A 19,096-nucleotide genomic window follows, 5' to 3' on the forward strand; every position below is an offset into this window, starting at 1 on the left:
TATTTATAAAAATTTATGGTAGGAATGCTTTTGTATTGATGAAATAATGATCTCCCATAGAAATCCCATTGGGGTGGGTAGGAATAAGAATTGGGGTAAAGATTAAATTTAGACATCATTTTACTTTTGTATGGGTGAAAATTTTTATAGTAAGATTTTTTAAAAACCCTTAGGAAAGCAGGAGAAATGAATTTTTAAAGCACAAGTTAATATATTACAATATAGAACTCCAGTAAAACCATTCAGTCTGAGAACTGGTTCTTTAAGAGACAACAAATAAAAAATCTGCAAATTTCTAGAAATACAAAGTACCAAAATGAGTCAAACACCTAAAAAAGATGTTGGCTCTGATGATGCCTGCATTTAATCTCCTGGCTTCTGTTAACATTATTTTGGCATTATTCCAGCATTGTGCAGAGGAAATACTTACTCTGCACATTGTATGAGTTTGTGGATTCCACAGTTCTGTTGGGTGTTGAGACAACTAATTCTTGTTTTCGTATTTTTGAGAAATCATTGTGGTGGCTTGTCTTGTGGAGCACAGGCTCTAGGGCACTCGGGTTTTGGTAGTTGCAGCTCTGGGGCTCCAGCACACAGGCTCAATTGTTGTGGTGCATACACTTAGTTGCTCTGTGACATGTGGGATCTTCCCAGATCAGGGATTGAACCTGTGTCTCTGGCACTGGCAGGCAGATTCTTTAGCACTGAGTCACTAGGGAAGCATTGTTCATCTTTATCATGTGCTTTGAACTGCGAGTCTATTCTCTGTGATGCAGCATAGCTGCAGTGATAAATATTTGATTTTAGAGATTTTTTTTTAAAAAAAGGAAAAACCTGTCCTGTGGATGGTGATTGCAGCCATGAAATTAAAAGACGCTTGCTCCTTGGAAGGAAAGTTATGACCAACCTGGACAGCATATTAAAAAGCAGAGACATTACTTTGCCAACAAAGGTCCGTCTAGTCAAGGCTATGGTTTCTCCAGTAGTCATGTATGGATGAGAGAGTTGCACGGTGAAGAAAGCTGAGCGCCAAAGAACTGATGCTTTTGAACTGTGGTGTTGGAGAAGACTCTTAAGAGTCCCTTGGACTGCAAGGAGATCCAACTAGTCCATCCTAAAGGAGATCAGTCCTGGGTGTTCATTGGAGGGACTGATGTTGAAGCTGAAACTTCAATACTTTGGCCACCTGATGTGGAGAGCTGATTCATCTGAAAAGACCCTGATGCTGGGAAAGATTGAGGGCAGGAGGAAAAGGGGACGACAGAGGATGAGATGGTGGGATGGCATCACTGACTCAATGGACATGGGTTTGGGTGGACTCCGGGAGTTGGTGATGGACAGGGAGGCCTGGCGTGCTGCGGTTCATGGGGTTGCAAAGAGTCGGACACGACTGAGCGACTGAAATGAACTGAAGAGGAAATACTGCGCATATTCACAGTTCTTAATACTTCTAAAGACTAACCACTTTTATAGCATTGACTTTTCACAGAACACCTCTTTTGAGGAAACAGAACGAATTCTTAGAAGGAAAGCAGTGCTTTGTGACCCACTTGCTCAGGTTCACGGTCAGTGACAGAGGAAGATTCCCAGCTGAGTAACCCTTGTCCTCAGGGACCCAAATGAAAGGGAAGCCCCAGCTACCAGGAAGATCTACTCAGCTTTCTTATCTCCTCAGGGTCCCAGAAATCTTTGGCTTAATCCTAACTGGAAATTGTTCAATAACAGAACCAACCCACCAACCTACTTACTACTCATAGCCTCATTTGGTCCGTCTCAAGAACAGTCCTGTGAAGCAGCATATCAGGGATCATTATCTCCTTTACACAATGGAAACTGAGAGGTGAAGTGCCAAGGTTTAAAAAACCCCAGAGAAGAGCAAAGAGGCTTTGAATACTAAGTATATTCCACTGGGCAATTTGAAACCCTGCCCCAATCCCCCATTGGGAGTCCAAACACATATAAATAAATAAATGTACAGCAGTCAGGATTCATCAATCTCAACCCCCTCACCCCCAAATAAACCTAGTCTTTGATCTAGTCTGCAACTATTCTCTCATTAAACCCCATGGCCAGTCTCCCCCTTTAGACTGCAAATTAAACAAGGCCGTCATAAAGCTCCTTGGGAGAACAAGGCTCAAAAACACAAAAGAAAGCCCATACCAGGTATGCTATAAACATTTCATTTTATTTTTTTTAAGAAAGTAGCTTCAGAAAAAGAGGAAAATAATCTAGATAGTTTATATATATATATATATATATATACTTTTTAATAAAAACCTTTACATAATCTTCATGCAAAAAGACCCAGACGTGGCCATGTTGTCTGTGATAGGCCGCACACCAGCAGTCTCCGGTGGTTACCTGGGGCTCCCCATAGCTGGCTACAGTGTAGCGAAGGCCCTCTGCCTATCCCTGAAGCTCAGCTTCTTGCCTGCCTCAGTGAGGGCCTTACCTTCTGCAACTGTAGATGGAGGGCTAGAATGGGAGGGGAAGGGAGAGCTACCTGATCTACCATGTTCATTGAAACTCTTCAGGCAAATCCAGGCAGGAGGCCTTGCCAGATGACTGAAAACCAGGCACCAAAATGAGTTCTGGGAGTTTCCCAGAGACATGGAGTCTGAGACCAAGGGCTCCTGCACAGGGAAGTTGTGGTATTCACGGAACATTCAAGGCAGGAAGAACAATCAAGCCTTGAAGCTCCACGGCTCCACAGCACTCACTCTACCTTAAATGAGTCAGAAAGACCCTGTTCTGCTTCCTCAGTTCAACCCTTTCCTGATTCTGAAAGTCATGCAAATCATCAATCTACTCCAGAGACAGATTCTCTTCCTTCTGTGGACAGTTCACTTGTTAAGGAAGGTCCTAGGTCAACACATTTGTCTAGCACCTGCCCCACTCCTTCTAAAGAGTCTGAGGATGAAAGGGCAGGAGTAGGAGCAGGGTAGTGGTTGGCATTGAGAGTCACAAGATTCAGAATGGCTGAGGGAGGAAAAGCATTCCCTGGTTCTTTGGGGAATTCTGCCAAAGGTTTTGGTGCTTTATTGACCATTTCTAAAAAGGAAAAAAAAAAAAAAGAATGGCTCTTGCGGATGGTAAAAAAGAGACTTGGCTCCTTTTTGGGGGGTTCCAAAAGCCCTTATGCTACGTTTAGTATTAAGAAAGCCCTGAACAACTGGAGGTTGCTGCTTGGGCAGCAGGAAGGGAGGGAAGATTCCACAGCCAAGCCAGAGAACGGCAAACAGGGCAATCAACTCGATGCAGGAGCACTCTGTGTGGTGAGTGTGAACAAGCATGTAAGTGTGGTGGGAGGAGCCCAGGGCTCACTGGCTCCCGACAGTCAGTTCCCGCAGGTAGGACTGTGTGAGGCTGCGCAGTTCCTCCAAGGCATAGTCCTCAGGCATGGGGAGCCGGCCAATGTGGGGAGCCAACAGGCGCAAAGGGACTCGCTGAGGGTCTGGCGTTGAGTCGGAGGTTGTATCAGAGGCATGCTGAAGGCTCAGTACCACCCGCAGCAGGTTGGCTACACGTTTGGCCATGTCTGGAGAAAAAAGCAGAGTGAGCACCAAACGAAGGGTTGAGGCAGGGCTATAATAATCACAAAGACAGGCAGTGAGCAGGCAGGAAGGGAGAGGAGGCGAGAGGCTGACCTGACTGAGCCAGGCGGTCCTTGGCATTGTAACACTGGATCTGCTCTATCCTGTTGCACAGCGAGGTCACTTTGGTGTGCAACTGCTCGAGTTCATAACCTGAGCAATCCACCTACAAAGAAGCAGGGAAACCAATTAGGCCAAAAGGAACACTGATCACTCCAATCCTATCCATAGACTGGCTATGCAACCCTTTGAAATGAGAGTGAGGTGAGGCAGGGGAAAACCCAAGAAGCTGGCTGGCAATGTCATGTTCCCACCATCTAGCCTAGTTGCTGAAGACAAGACAGGATCTTAGCAATACACAACAGGAAAGCAATATAGTGTATAGGGCCTGGGACTGGGCAAGTTGCGAAATCATCCTTCATGAACCATGTAATTAGCAAGCTTCAACATAGCACCAAAAATCTACATAAATCTGGGTCAGAGACATGGTATTGACCTAAGAGCATAACAGAGAGAAGTGGAGCCCAAACTAGCACTTAATTTAGGTCTTCTGACTCCAACTAAGAATTAGCACTTGATTATTAATGTAGATATCAACAGGAACTGTGACTTTGTTATCGACAGAAATCACTTCCTTTCCTATCACATTACAGTTGTTTAGTCGCTCAGTTGTGCCTGACTTCTCTGACCCCATGGACTGTAGCCCACCAGGCTCCTCTATGCACGGGATTTCCCAGGCAAGAATACTGGAGTGGGTTGCTATTTCCTCCTCTAGGGGATCTTCCCAACCCAGGGATCAAACTCATGTCTCCTGCATTGGAGAGCGCACCATGGGTTTCCCTGGTATTACAGCTGTTGGTAATCTTTAAGTTTTTCAAAATTACAGTGCGAGGGCTTCTTATTTAGGATGTTAATAAAGCACTTATTACATAGCACAAGTTTTTAACATTTTGATAATTCTATCTTAATATAATTGCTTTCTTTTGTAATCCTATATATTTTATATCTTAGGCATTTAAAGACCTTAGAGATCCATCCATAGGTGTCACCAGAATGCCCCCATAACACTTTCAATTTAAAACATGCCAAATATTATGTGAAAAAATTATCTACACTAAATCTCTGATCTTTACTGGATCTCTCAACCCAAAGCTTCTCACTTAAAACTAGTGGAAAAGGGGACAAGGGGAGGGGACTGACTAAGGACAAGTCTTAGGCATGTCCCCTACACACTACTTAGCAATAAACCACAAAAAAATGTTTCAAGTTTTGACAGAACTGTCATAATAGCTACATCAAATCTGGTTCATCAAAACACCCCTCCTGCACTGACAGTGCTCTCTCTGTCAGTGAGTTTTTCGAGTTCTTGCTGAAGCCTTTGGCTGTCTCTATGGCTTTATGGGTCAGGGAGAGAGAAAACCAGGCCATGGTTTAAGGAGCTCAGGTACCTGCTGTATATGACGGAGCATTTCAATGACCCTAATGTAGTCCAGGTAAACAAGCCCAGATGTTTCCCAGTCCTGGATTAGGCCACTGCGCTCCAGAGGTGCCAGGTCTTCCAAGAACCCCTTCAGGTAGTCATAGTTCTCGTTAATAATGGCATCTGAAGAAACAAAATATTGACCAGAAGTATACAGAGGAAGGAGATGGCAGAAATCCAAGACAGGAAGAAAAGGAAAATTATGTTGGGTCAGACTTGAGAATTACAATAGATATTTCAAAATTATATTAAAGAAACTGTAAAGAATTTCTGGTTTCAGTTTCCCAAATAGCGATCTCTGGTGTTGCTGAATGAAACTCCCTAAACAATGAGCTTAACGCAGTTAGTGCACATCAAGAATATTCCCCGCAGATGGGGATATAACAGATATTGCTGCTGACCTGTGCCCCTCACCCTCACTAAGCATCTTTTGCACAAGGAGTTTTTACGAAGTGTGATCTGATTCAAGTCTGCCATGCTCTGTCAGATCACTGACAGATCACTGTCCCTGGCCTGAGTCATCATGGGCTCAGAGGATTGAAGAATTGGGGGTGATTCCAGGAGACACAGACCCTAGTCCGAAGCACTCACCGGAAGCTAAGTGCCGGATGACGAGCTTGTGGCACCTGTTCCAGTGCCCTGCTTTAAATAAATAGAGGGCCTCCAAGTGCTTGTCGGCTTCCATGTGTGCTCGCACTGCTTTGGCCTCATGAATCCATTCAGCGGGCACACAAAGCTTCTCGGTCAGGAAAGTCTCCTTAGCCCAAGACTCAGGGGTCTCCAACAGCTGGCAGTGCCGGGTAAGCAGCTCTCGAACAGCCTTCTCCCGTGTGCTACAGGAGGAAACGTCAGCTGGGATAAGTCTCATCCTTACCCATGGAGGCTGCCTCAGACGGCTCAAAGTGGCCCCTGAGGCAGTCTCCTAAACTGCAGGTCCTGACCCATAGAGGATCACCTCAAGCTTCACTTAAGGTGACATACCAGCATTAATTTTTAAAATGAAATAGAAGAGAAGCACATTGTATTTTCATGGTCCAAACAGTCTGAGGATGAATACTCTTGGGAAGGTTGTCCATTGCCCCCCAGAAGGCTTTATCCTCACTGGCTCGTTTCTCTTTTCTAACTGTATGGAATATAGTTGATGTTGTACAATGTTTGCTATACAATGTGTACAGCAAAATGATTCAGTTATACATGTGCGTATGTTCATTCTTTTTAAATTTTTCTCATATAGGTCATCACAGAATATTGAGCAGAGTTCACTGTACTATACAGCAGGTCCTTGTTGCTTATCCATCTTATATATAGTAGAATGTGTGTGTGTTTATCCCAGCAGGCGCAATTTGTTTCCTTTCTAGAACAGGAGATGAAGGATGAGATAGCAGAATTCTGGACCCACCGAGCAGTCCTCTGCAGTTTATTCTCAACCTCCTCTCTGCCCTTTCTCCCACATGGCCAGTATAAGTAAACAAAGTTGATAGTTTTACGATGTAAAGTCCCTTCCAGGTCCTGTTTTTTCCCTTATAGCCATCAGGGTTCCTAATTCATTTTCTCTTTACTCCTAGACTTAGGCTAACCTCACTCTTTCTGCTCTTGAGTCCACTTAAAGAGATTTCTTCTTTGGACCAAAGAATCTCTCATCTGAATTTCAGATCAAAGCTATTCTCATCTTAGATTCTTTTGTCAACGCCTAGGCTTTTTAAGAACTCCCAGTCTCAGGACAACTGTCTCCTTTTCCCTCCTCTTCAGGAAACAGGATCTGCTCTCCTATGGCCATCCTCAGCCATCCATCAGCCATCCTTCTACCACGTGGAATTCTCCAAGAGTGTATTTAAATAAACGCAGCGGGAAATTCTGGGGTCATTTTGCCTCCTGGTGAGGAGGAAGAGGAAAGAGAAATTCCTTAAAGGGAAAGTTGTGCTGGATGCTTTATATTTTTACTCTTTTAATTTCATAGTCACCTTTGAACAGAGATTAGCAATATTATGATTTTACAGATTAAAAAACTGAGGCCTAGAGACATCTTGACTCTAAGTCAAAAATGAGTAAGCTTTACCCTAGGTCAAAGTGAGTACATGGTGAAGCCAGAATTTAGAAAGACCGGACTACAAAACAACTTTCCATGCCCTACGGAATGACAGATAGTATAGTACAGTGATTAAGAGCACAGACTCTGGGTGTCTTGAGTTGAAAGCCTCACCTTGCCATTTACTAGCTATGTGGTTTTGAACAAAAGTCATCTAATTTCTGTATGCCTTGAACTGCTCATCTATAAACAGACAATGTCTATCTCATAGGTCCATTAAACAAATTAATATATTTAAATTAATATAAAGTACTTATGACAGAATATAAAGATATATAAAAACATTATATAAATTATATAACAAAGCATTGTGTTAAGTGTTTTTGTTCTTAGTAATATGCCATGCTGCTACCAATAACAAAAAACCTCTGGCTTTATACAGTTCACAGCAGGGAGTAAAGGTGTTTCTCTGGTTTTCATTCAGGATAGAGAACCAAAACATTATGTATCTGGGCAAGATTGTTTTGGTAAATAGGTAAACACTACCAAACTTGAGGAATGGATGGCAAGGGAAGGGAGAAAGCCAGTGGACAGAGACAAAGAAGGGGTACTCCTTGCCAACCTTTACGGATCCACTGAAGCAATGCAGCCAGCATTATTTCTGCATAATTCAAACAAACCACATTCAAGGAATTTGTGCCTAAGTTAATGGGATTTTTCCACCCAGTTCCACTTAATTATTTCCCATATTCCCATACCAATTTAATAGGTATTTAGACCGATTCCTGTGTTGCCCTGTAGGGCTAGAGGCACCCAGTGCATCTGATGGCTTCTCACTCACCTTGAGTTGTCAATGTGCAGGAGGACAAAGATGGCCCACTCCCAAAGGCCCTCACTCTCCAGTTGGCCAGCGTAACTGGCCTGCAGCACACCCTCACACTGTTCTGAGAGATGGGTATAGTTAAGAGCCCGCAGCACCTCCCACAAGTGCCAGCTTAGGCGATAGTCCAAAGGATCCGCAGTTATGCTTCGAGGCTCCAGCAGCTGGTTGAGGTCATAATGTCTGCAAAGGAGAATGTGCTGAGTTACCAAACCCAGTCAGCAGACCACCTGCACTGGATAGGTTAACTCTTTCAGCCACAGCTTAGAAAACAATAAAGGCAAGTACCCTAGAGCAGAAGCATCATAAGCCTTACAGTCTTCCTCCTCTAGGTTTAGCCAGATTACAGATCCTACCAAAATCCAAGGAACTTCCCTTCTCAGGCTCTTCTAACAAGTCTGCTGGTATTTCTTTGGTCTATTTTTACCATCCCGATACAGGAAGTCTTCACAACTTTCACCCTTTCATTATTATAGTGTCTTTTCCTTAACCATTAAAAAAAATATAAGTTCCCTTAGTATCTTTTACATTGTTCTACTATCTGAAGTTGCGGAAGTGCTACTTCACCTGTTTATCTGAACACCTGACTAGTCTTAATGATGGTTATGATGGTTATTTCCTTCTTTTTGCTTACAGTTGGTATTATTCTTTATATAGAAATCCAAGTACCCAAGGTTTGAAAGTCTCCCTAAGGCTTTTGCTTTTTCTTCTGCAAGGGGCCCAGGGATCTCAATGATTCTGGACCAGTTTGTGTGTGATGTCCTTAAACTTCCAAATCCCAGACCGTAAAAACAGTAAGAACGAAGATCCCATACCCACAAGCTTTAAAGATCTGGGTGTTGGTTTACTAACCAAAGTGTTTCTGTTTCACCTAAGATCCCAGACATTTTACAAGTACCTACACCTCACCAAGTAATGAGTAGTTTTTCTTGCCCAGTACTGTCAAACTGAACTTTGTGTGACAATGGAAATGTTCTATAATCTGCTTTGACCAATAAGATAGCCACTAGCCATGTGTGGCTATTAAACACTTGAAATATGGCTAGTGTGAATGAATAATTAAACTAAGAAGGATTTACTGTCTCAGTCTGGTTTTGGTTTCTGGCACATTGAGATATATGCTTTTTTTCTTCCTCTCTTTTCTTTTTTGACAGTAAAAGAGGTGACATACATTAACTATACATATTTAGAATATACAGTTTTCACAAGTTCAAAACATATATACACCTGTGAAACTACCACTAAGATCAAGATAACAAGCTTACCCATCACCTCCAAAAGGTTCCAGAAGCCCCTCTGTGATTCCTCTCTCCTGCCTATCCCTACACCTACTCTTCCCACGCAACAATTGATTCCATCACTATAGATTAGTTTGCATTTTACAGTTTTATATAAATTATATTATATTATAAATGAAATCAAACAGTAGGTATATTTTGGGGAAGTATTTTTTTTTTTTGGTCTCTTCAAAACTAAGTAAAAGTACTTTATAATTCACCATGCTGCTGTGTGTTATCAATAGTTACTGGTGAGGTAGTATTCCATTGTAGAGATGTACCACAACTGGCTTATCCAATCACCTACTGATGGAAATTTGAGCTGTTTCCTGTTTTGAACCTTTACAAATAAAACTGCTATCAACACATACATAGACATACATTTTCATTGCCCTCAGGTAAATATGTAGGAGTAGAATGAATCATATGTATGCAGGTATATGTTAAACTTTTTTTTAGCTACCAAACTCGTTCCCCAAGTGCCAGTATTATTTATATTTTCCCCCAACAGTGTTGAGAATTTCAATTGCTCCACATCCATGATGACATTTGGTAAAGGTCTTTTAAAAATTCTAACCATTCTAACTGATGGGTAGTGGCATCCCACAACAGCTTTAATTTGCATGTCCCTAATGTCTACCGAGGTTAAACTTTTCATGGGCTTGACATGTAGATCTTCTTTGGTGAAGCATCTTTGAAATATTTTCCTGTTTTTAAATTGGATTGTTCTCTTATTATTGAGTTCAAAGAGTTCTTTACATGTTCTGGATAAAAGTTCTTTATCAGATATATGAACTGCAAATATATTCTCCCAATCTGTAGCTTGTCTTTTCAATCTCTTACAGACATTAAAAAAGAATAAGGACAAATTACAAATAACTTTATGCCAATAAATCTGGTGACTTTGGTGAAACAGAAAAATTTCTTAGGAAAAACAAATGAACAAAACTGGCTCAAGAAAAAAACTATTACAACATAAAAAAGAACTATTAGATACCCCCATTAAAGTGGCGGGATGGGGGTGGCGGCAACAGATTTCAACAGACATTTCAGGAAGATATGTAGATGGTAAATAAACACATGAAAAAACGCTTGCCATCATTAGGTATTAGGGGAAATGCAAATTAAAACACAATTTTAGTTATCTGTATTTTACCTCAATAAGAGTCTATTATTCTAAAATTAGTATAGTTAATTAAAAAAAAAAGTACTTAAAAAACTGAAGTGAGATGTGAGCTACTACTTCTGACTGAAGAAAACTGCTCAGTGTTTCTGATGTAAGGTAAAAAGCCAGCTCTGAGATAGTTTAAATTATTTGATTAGATATAACAACATGTTAATGTATTAATTTCTTATTAAGCATACAAAAATGAGATGCCACTATATGCCCACTAAAATGATAAAAGTTTTAAAAGCCAATAACAAATTTTGAGGAAGATCTGGAGCAATTATAGATCTTGATGGGACTTTTAGATACAAGTGGTCACAACAGCTTTATTCTTAATATCCTAAGACCAAAAAAAATTGTTCACTAACAAATGAATAAAAATTAAATTTCCATTATACATATTAATATGGATAAATCTCAAAATCACCATGTTGAGTAAAAAAAAGCAGGCACAAAAGATAACATGCAGAATTATATAAAATTCTGTAATAACAAAGTAATCTACAATAATGAAAAGTCAGTAGTTGTCGGGTGTGGACTGACTGCAAAGGGACATGAGGGAACTTTTGGAGGGTAATGTTAATGCTATCCAAATAATGATGGTAGTTACATTACATTAAAAAATATCAAACCACACACTTTATTATCAATATATATAAATTGTATCTCATTGAAGTTGATTAAAATAATTGTTTTTAAAATTTTTATTAAAATATAATTGATTTAAAATGTAAATTTTTAGATTTCTAATTCTAGTTCCCATGCTCTTTGAACTCCATTACTGTTTTATTTTGTGATTAATATAATCTTATGGCAATTTGACCACATATAAAAGGGAAAGAACTCCCTAAGGTTCATGGAGCCCTCAAGTGATTGTAACACGACTGATTTACCTGTCACTGTAGAGTTTTAGAAGGTGAAAGCAGACATCTTGAAGAGGTCTCTGTGAGTCTTGCTCCTCCTCTACCACATATCCAGAGCCCTCTAGGTATGAAGGAAGTGGACAGCGGGCGTATCTGTCACCCTCAGAGGTATTCTAAAGTTAAGAATTTAATAAAACAATACATCAGCTGCAAGTGTGTTTCACTAGATGATGATATATCTCAGTTACTCAGATGTATATTAAGAATGGTGTGAAAGTGAAACTGAAGTTGCGCAGTCGTGTCCGACTCTTAGCGACCCAGTGGACTGTAGCCCACCAGGCTCCTCCGTCCACGGGATTCTCCAGGCAAGAGTACTGGAGTGGGTTGCCATTTCCTTTTCCAGGGGATCTTCCTGACCCAGGAATCGAACCCAGGTCTCCCACATTGCAGGCAGACGCTTTAACCTCTGGGCCACCAGGGAAGCCCCAAGAATGGTGTGACATCTGCTAAAAGATTGTTTCAACGATTTTAAACTTCATTACACTCAGTTTTTTTTTTTAGTGTTCTTTTTTCCCTGACAAATAATTCTAGCAAATGATATCAAAGACAATAAAAATTAGCAGTAAGAAAAGAACCAAACAATTGCATTAAAAACATCAAGAATACTTTAACCTCCAAATTCACAAGGAATATGAAATATTAATATAATGATATTTAGAGGCAAATTTCAGACGTGCTAATTTGGGGCTATACTAAACACAAGGTCAGGCTGTAGCTCAGGGAATTCCCGAAGGAATAAAACAGCATTAGGAATGAAGAAAAACCCTCTGATGATGGTGCAGAAAAACAGCAGTAAGAAAATATATTGTGAGATTCCCTGACGGTCCAGTGGTTAAGAATCTGTCTTGCAAGGCAGAAGACACTGGTTCGATCCCTGGTCCAGGAAGATCCCACATGGCAAGAGGCAGCTGAGCCCATGTGTCACAACTACTGAAGTTCACATGCCCTAGAGCCTGTGTTCCACAAGAGAAGCCACTGCAACGAGAAGCCCGCACACTGCAACTAAGGAGTAGCCTCTACTTGCCCAACTAGAGAAAGCCTGAGTGAGGCAACAAAGACCCAGCGTAGCAAAAAATAATACAATCACTTTTTTAAAAAAGAGTAAAGTGTGGAAACTCCTTGTGTTAAGCAAAACATAAGCAGATATTTGAAGAAATTTCCCATCATTTCCTGTGTCCATTTCAATTTTACGGTAATTTCAAAAAAGTATTAGAAAAAAGTATTGCGAAATATGATTTGATGGTTTTTTTTTCCTCTGGAGTACTTTTCTAGTAAAACCAGAACTCCTACCAGGACTCGTACTTGGTTCTACTGGATATATGTACCTGAAATGCTTCTTCATACACGCTGAGCGCCTTGGAAATGGAAGCTGTTGGTGGAAGCAAATACCAAAGATGGACAGCCAGGGAGCGTTTCCAATCCAACTGGGAGCACACATTGATTTGCTTCTGCTCTGAGAGCTGCCATACCTGCAGGAGGCAAAATCACCACCACAGCTCTATACTATATGTTACCTTGTTATTGCCCAAGCCTGCATGCTGCTCACTTATTTAAACTGCATTTTAAATGATTTAAATATCAGTGTTAATGGCCCAGATATAAACTACACAGTTCCCTGGTGGCAGGTGACTGGGTGGACTAAATAGGAGGCACTTAGACAATAAGTGCGCTGAGAAGTGATGAGAACCACTCACTGCCCACAGTAGCCAACTTTTTAAGATGTGAATAAACTCTGATCAATGACTGTGTTTTTGGAAATTGATGGCAAGCAAAACAGGTAGGCAGCAAGAAAACTGGCTTAAAGTCATTATGATACATCATACATAAAATAAAAGAGAAGTGGTTATTAAAAATAGAGAGGCCAAACAACATGAAAAAGTGTCCATATTCAGTAAGTTTCCAAGAAAAGTTGCGGAACTATGTATAATTCTATTTGAATATATACAAGTATAAATATGCAGGCATATATGTCAGAATATACTTAAAATATGTCTAGAAAGACAGATAACGAATTATGTTGTTTATCACTATGATAGGGGATAGGGCAAATTTTAACAATTTCTGTACAACCAGTGTTTACTTCCCCCACAATGTACACACTGTACCTTTCTAATTTGAAAATATTTCTGCTCAAAGTTAAATATAAGTTGCTTAGTTACAGGTAACAACATACAACTTAAAAGATAGCTCTTTGCCTTAACTTTAAGTAATCCTGAATCTATGAAGATATTTATGTGAGTTCACAAGAAAAGAGGAAAATACCGGTTTTCCAGCCAAGAGGGCAAAGATGCGCAGTCTCTCCTCCTGGATGAAGCAGTCAGCCTGGAGTTGATGCCAATCCACCAGCTGCATAGTAAGCAGCTCACGAACTGATTGGCTGCCAACCAACTGGGATAAAAGAAGAGCAAGACGATGATCACCTACAAGAAAAAGAAGTTCTTTGGTGATGCTGAGGATTCATAGACTTGGAAAAACACTTAGGGGCATTATCTTATTTCTTCTGGCCCCCAGAAACACCTCTGACTGCTTTTGGCAGTGATGCTGAAGACTGAGCAGAAAATTTTTGACTAAGGTAGAAAATTTTCAAAGTAACTTAACCTAATTACATACAGACTGTATAGTACACAGAGAATTAGACCATAAATTAAAAGAATAATTCTTTGTTTCATCCCTAACTGACCTCCTTAAAGTCAACGCTCCTTTTCCTTGTCCTTTTGTTTTTGGATATGGGTCAGTGCTTGCATGACAAGTACTGTCCTGCCCAGAAACTAAGGCTCTCATCACAAAGCGTTTCCTTCACACACACGAGACACTTGGAGGAAAGAAATCATGCAACAGGAACATATCTGGAAATGGGTTAACAGGTCAAGCCATCTCCCTGATTACCTGTATACAAGTAACCAAAACACGACTGGACTATGATTCATGCAGTAAATGTTGCAGCCCATTTGACCATGAGCTGCTAGTATTCTAAATGAATCACAATAAAGGGAAAAAGGTTATTTCTGTGTATCTACTGGACAAGTTCTGAGAAGAAAACTGGCATATCCTATCTTGACTCAATCATTAAGGTCATCTTTCTTGGCTCTGATCAACCAATTTAGCTTCTGCCAATCCTTGACTTTTCACATAAGACTTTCCTTAATGACAAAAACATGTACTTGAACAAATGGAAGGAGTGTAGAAAAAACTTCAAGTTCATTTTAGTGTATGGTGTGATGTAAGGATCTAAATTCGTCTTTTACAAGTGAACATTCAACTATTCCAGCATTATCTGTTGATAAGATTGTCCTTTTCACATTTAAACTACCTTGGCACTTTTTTGTCAAAAATCAACTGACTGTAAGCACAAGGGTTTTATACTTGGATTCTCATTTCTGTTCCACTGAAGTGAATGTTCATCGTTATGCTGATTCCACATTGCTGTAACTGCTGTCCCAATCTTAGGGTGAAATCATGTTGTCTTTTCAACATTAAGTATAATGTTAGATGCATTTTTTTTGGTAGATTTGCTTTGATAACAGGACAGTAATGTTGCCATAGGTGAGGTGAAAAGTGCTCCCTCCTATTTTCTGGAACAGTTGTAGAATACTGGTAGTCTTTCTTTCTTCTTGCAGCAATGTATGGCTTGCAGGGTCTTAGTTCCCTGACCAAGGAAACTGAATCCGGGCCCTCGGCAGTGAGAGCCTGGGGTCCTAACCACTGGACTGCAAGGAAATTCCTTCATATTATTTCTTCTTTTAAAAGCTTAAGTGTATTCACCAGGGAAGACATCTGGGCCTGAGCTTTTCTAAGTGAAGATTGCAAATTACTAATTCAACTTCTTACAGATCTATTTAGATTTTCTACTTTTTCTTGAGTTTTGATAATTATACCTTCCTAGGAATTTTCAGTTTCATCCAAGCTGTTCCATTTGTTGACAGAGAATTTCTCATAGTATTTCCTTTTCTGCAGTAGTGATGGTCACCCTTTCATTCCTTTTTGGGCAATGTATCTTTCCTCTTTTTTTCACTGTCAGTGTAGTTAAAGATTTATAAACTTTCTTGATCTTTTCAAAAAACTAACTTTGGTTTTATCAATTCCTCTACTGTTTCTATGTTTTCATTATCACTGAATTCTGTTCTAATCTTTACTATTTTCTCCTTCTTCTACCTTTGGGTTTAGTTTTCTCTTCTTTTGCTAATTCCTCAACATAGAAGCTTAGATTATTAACTTGAGGAGTCTCTTCTTGTTGAGTAGGTATCAAGTAATGCTTCTTATTGACAGTGTTTTAAGTATTCTATATTCTTGACTTTGTTTAGTTAGTTTTCTATCAATTATTGAAGGTGGAGCTAAGAAGAGAAGCAAAAGTTTTTAATAAGTCAAAACATAGTGCCTTGCCAAAAGCTTAATCTTAGGGTAAGAAAAAAGGGGAGGAAAAGTAGAGTTTGTGAATGAATAAATCTTAGGACCTGACTTCCAGCAATCCTATTCCACTCACGTCTGCTTATCTCTTAAATGGTTCATAATCTTTATAACTTTATAGAAGGTCAATCCTGAAGACAAGTTTTCATTGTATAAATGTATGAAGACTACCTAAGGCACAAACTGAAAATAAACCCAGTTGATGGCTCCAATTAGTTGGCTTCAGTAAACAAGGTTTCAATAAAGTTTGATCAAGGATCTAATTATATACATATTAAACTGAACTATGTCATCCTTTAATCCTATCAAGATTTTCATCTAGACACTTAGTAACTACTTGCTGAATGCCTCTCACTAACGAATGTGGAACTAAAAATACACACATATATATATGAGAAGTCCAAAAATTAAACTTCTATATGTTTATTTGAATGAAATAAGTGAATCAGTACAAATCATGTATGTTTAAGAAGTTCAGTAGGGGGACCTAAATGTCAAAAGAAATCTGCTAACATGGCACATTTTATGTATGAAAGAATATTAAGAAGTATTCGACTATAATGTCTATATAACATTTGTAACATATTACATGAAAAAAACAATAATATATATATATAAAAAGCAGGACACTATCTTTTAAAATAATACATGCATGTGTTGCTCTGTATGCACATATTTGTATATATTTTATATATATTACAAAGTAAACATTTTAAATACAAACTGCACATTGAAATGTTTGCAGTGAACAGTAATAAAGGATTTAGGTGATTTTGGTTTACTGCTCTGTGCTTATCTGCATTTTCTACTTTTACTGCAAATGCATGTGTAGCATATAAAATTAAAATAACTTTAATTAAAATCTAAGATTTAAAGTTATAAAAGGAAAACCAGAAGGCACAGTCCCTACCTATTTTGGAGAAACCAGAAATCTTGCTGGGAAGTTTATACTTAATATTCAGGTTAGAAGAAAAGGGCAAACCTACAATTAAGGGGTAGAGACAGTGAATAGGAAGTAGGCAGAAGTGCAGAGGACTGTATGTCCTACCTGACTGCTGGGCCAGGGAGCAGGCCTCACTGATCCTCTTGCCCGTGAGGTAGCTGAAGACAGCCTCCATAGGGTTGTCTTTTCGGGTCAAGGAGACTTCTTCCTCAATTTGAGGTGAGGCAGTATTGGACAGCCAGCGAGAAAAAGCTCTCCTTCGCTCCAGAATCTGAATGTATTCACTGGGCTCATCCAGCTGGCTATCAAGCTCCTTCAGGTGGCCCCACAGAGCTTCGCATAACGTCCATGTTAGGCTCCACTGTTTCACAACTAAGAAACGGACAGGAAAACAATGCAACGACACAAAGTCATACAATAACTGCAGAGAGGGGTCACTTTAATTGTGGCATTAAAAACACATCAGTTAATGAATACCCCCAACAACGACTTGAGTTGCTTTCTCTGTCTGCATCTCACTCAGCTGTGTCTTACAGCTCCAGAGGTGTGTGGTGTTAACTGCCTGCTTACTCCATGTTCCCATGGTACTTACAAACAAATGTAACTCTATGCTCCATTAAACAGATTCCTCTAGCCTAATTATGGCTAATATAGTCTCAAATGATAGAGAAAAATCCTCTGATTTGATCAACTTTTGTTCACAAATGCTTTATTAAGAAATAGATAGTGCTCTAAGAATTTGCAAAGGATTATTCTCTGCTACAGCCTAACAATTTAGTGAGCTTAAATGATACTGTTCAAATGTCCTTAAGAGAAAACCAACTCAATCTACACAATGTAACTATGATAGCTACCATCTTCATTTTACAGATGAGGAAACTGAAGTATGGAACTTTAAGTGACTTGCTCAAAATTACAGGCAAGATGTAACAGAGCCAGGATTCAAATTCAAGTAATTGGAGTCCAATTCTTAGTCACTATGCTATACTGCCCACGGTGAAGGAAAACAAAAAGGGAGCACTGTTTACCACTTTATGCTATTCACCAAGTATGCAATGGGATGACAACTCACATATTTGAAGAGATGAGACAACTGAAGCAAACACAAAGAAATGAACATAAGCAAGTTCCAAAACGTGTGGTACGGAACATTCTAAAATAGCACCCATTTCACAATAAAAGTGATGTGAACTGATGTGTGAAACGTAATTTTTCTACATGTTAAACTTTTCTAATTTTCCTTGAAATTAAGTGCCTAAATTAGAAAAGCCCTTAATCAAAGTATGGGTTCAGAAAAACATGGTCACAATCATTATAGAAAGGTAATAAGTGAAAGAGGTCAGGAAGAGAAGTCATAATCACCCAAGTTGTTGGGAAGAACAAGTGGGACTTGAATTAGACACGGAGGAATGAGTAGGACTTAGGTACTACTCTGTGTTCTCTGGGTGGGGTAAGAGATCTAATTTCATAAATTCACAAGAGGAACTGGCTACAGTTCCTCTGAACAGGGGTGTAAAAGTGATGATAAAAAATGATAGAATTTCTCCCTGCTTGAGATTCTGTTCATCACAACTCAACTACAGATTAAGTCCAAGCTTGGCATCCACCCACTACACTGGCATGAGGAAATACATCCTGCTATGAATGTATGCTGCTACTCCTGTTCCTGGGACATCAAAGGTTAGCAGCATAGTCCATACTCACTCTGTGGTTCCAATAAATCTGCCGATGCTTCCTTAATCCAATCTGCATAGTCATGAATGACAGCAACTCCCGGATTGGGGACAATAAGAGGACACAGCTCATCCACGTGAACAGTGCTATGTTTTAATTTAAGCTCCAGAGATGTCTGGTATAATTGCAGGTCTTTGTCCAGCTTCTTTTGCCTCAAACTAAGTTTTTCCAAATGAACTTTGAATGGAGACTCAGTTAGGCTACAAGGGCAAATAACAAATAAGACAGAAAATAAAGACAGATGGCAGAATGTTCCTATGATAAAATCTTTCTTTTTATCTAATTACAAAATTGGATACAAACATTCTACTATGATTTTAAAGAAATTCTGTTTCCTAATATCAAACTATAAAGGATTATCTATAGTTTATACATTTACCTTATTAGGTCAAAGATACAGAGAAGGTGCTTTATTGAGAATATACCTTATATATGAAGAAATTACAAATATCTTAAGTGAGAAAATGGAAAAATGACTAATAAAAAGGATGAAAATTCAAGGAATGCTACAGCAATTAGCTTTGGGTCTGTTATCTTTTCCAACTGAAGTTTAACCATTAGGTAAGAATTAATATACTCTTCATACCTTGATGATACAAATGGGAGTTATTAATGGCAAGTTATTAATAATTATCATTAGGTAAGTATTACATAATTTTTAATTATGC

General features: G+C 39.4%; 1 protein-coding gene across 3 annotated transcripts in view; it reads right to left on the minus strand.

The window, feature by feature from the left end:
* NUP98 (nucleoporin 98) overlaps positions 2,165–19,096 on the minus strand; it is an 88,110-nt gene continuing 71,178 nt past the window's right edge. For all 3 annotated transcript variants that reach the window (XM_018059429.1, XM_018059428.1, XM_018059427.1), the window contains exons 24-33: positions 18,399–18,628; positions 16,800–17,066; positions 13,610–13,767; positions 12,673–12,816; positions 11,318–11,460; positions 7,941–8,162; positions 5,665–5,906; positions 5,042–5,196; positions 3,648–3,759; positions 2,165–3,538 (exon numbers count right to left, since the gene is read on the minus strand). In XM_018059429.1, coding sequence (XP_017914918.1) covers positions 3,321–3,538; positions 3,648–3,759; positions 5,042–5,196; positions 5,665–5,906; positions 7,941–8,162; positions 11,318–11,460; positions 12,673–12,816; positions 13,610–13,767; positions 16,800–17,066; positions 18,399–18,628 — 1,891 coding nt within the window. In that variant the 3' untranslated portion in view covers positions 2,165–3,320. The remainder of the gene's footprint in view (positions 3,539–3,647; positions 3,760–5,041; positions 5,197–5,664; positions 5,907–7,940; positions 8,163–11,317; positions 11,461–12,672; positions 12,817–13,609; positions 13,768–16,799; positions 17,067–18,398; positions 18,629–19,096) is intronic.

The sequence above is a fragment of the Capra hircus genome, chromosome 15 (genome assembly GCF_001704415.2).
Source record: "Capra hircus breed San Clemente chromosome 15, ASM170441v1, whole genome shotgun sequence".
Taxonomy (NCBI): domain Eukaryota; kingdom Metazoa; phylum Chordata; class Mammalia; order Artiodactyla; family Bovidae; genus Capra; species Capra hircus.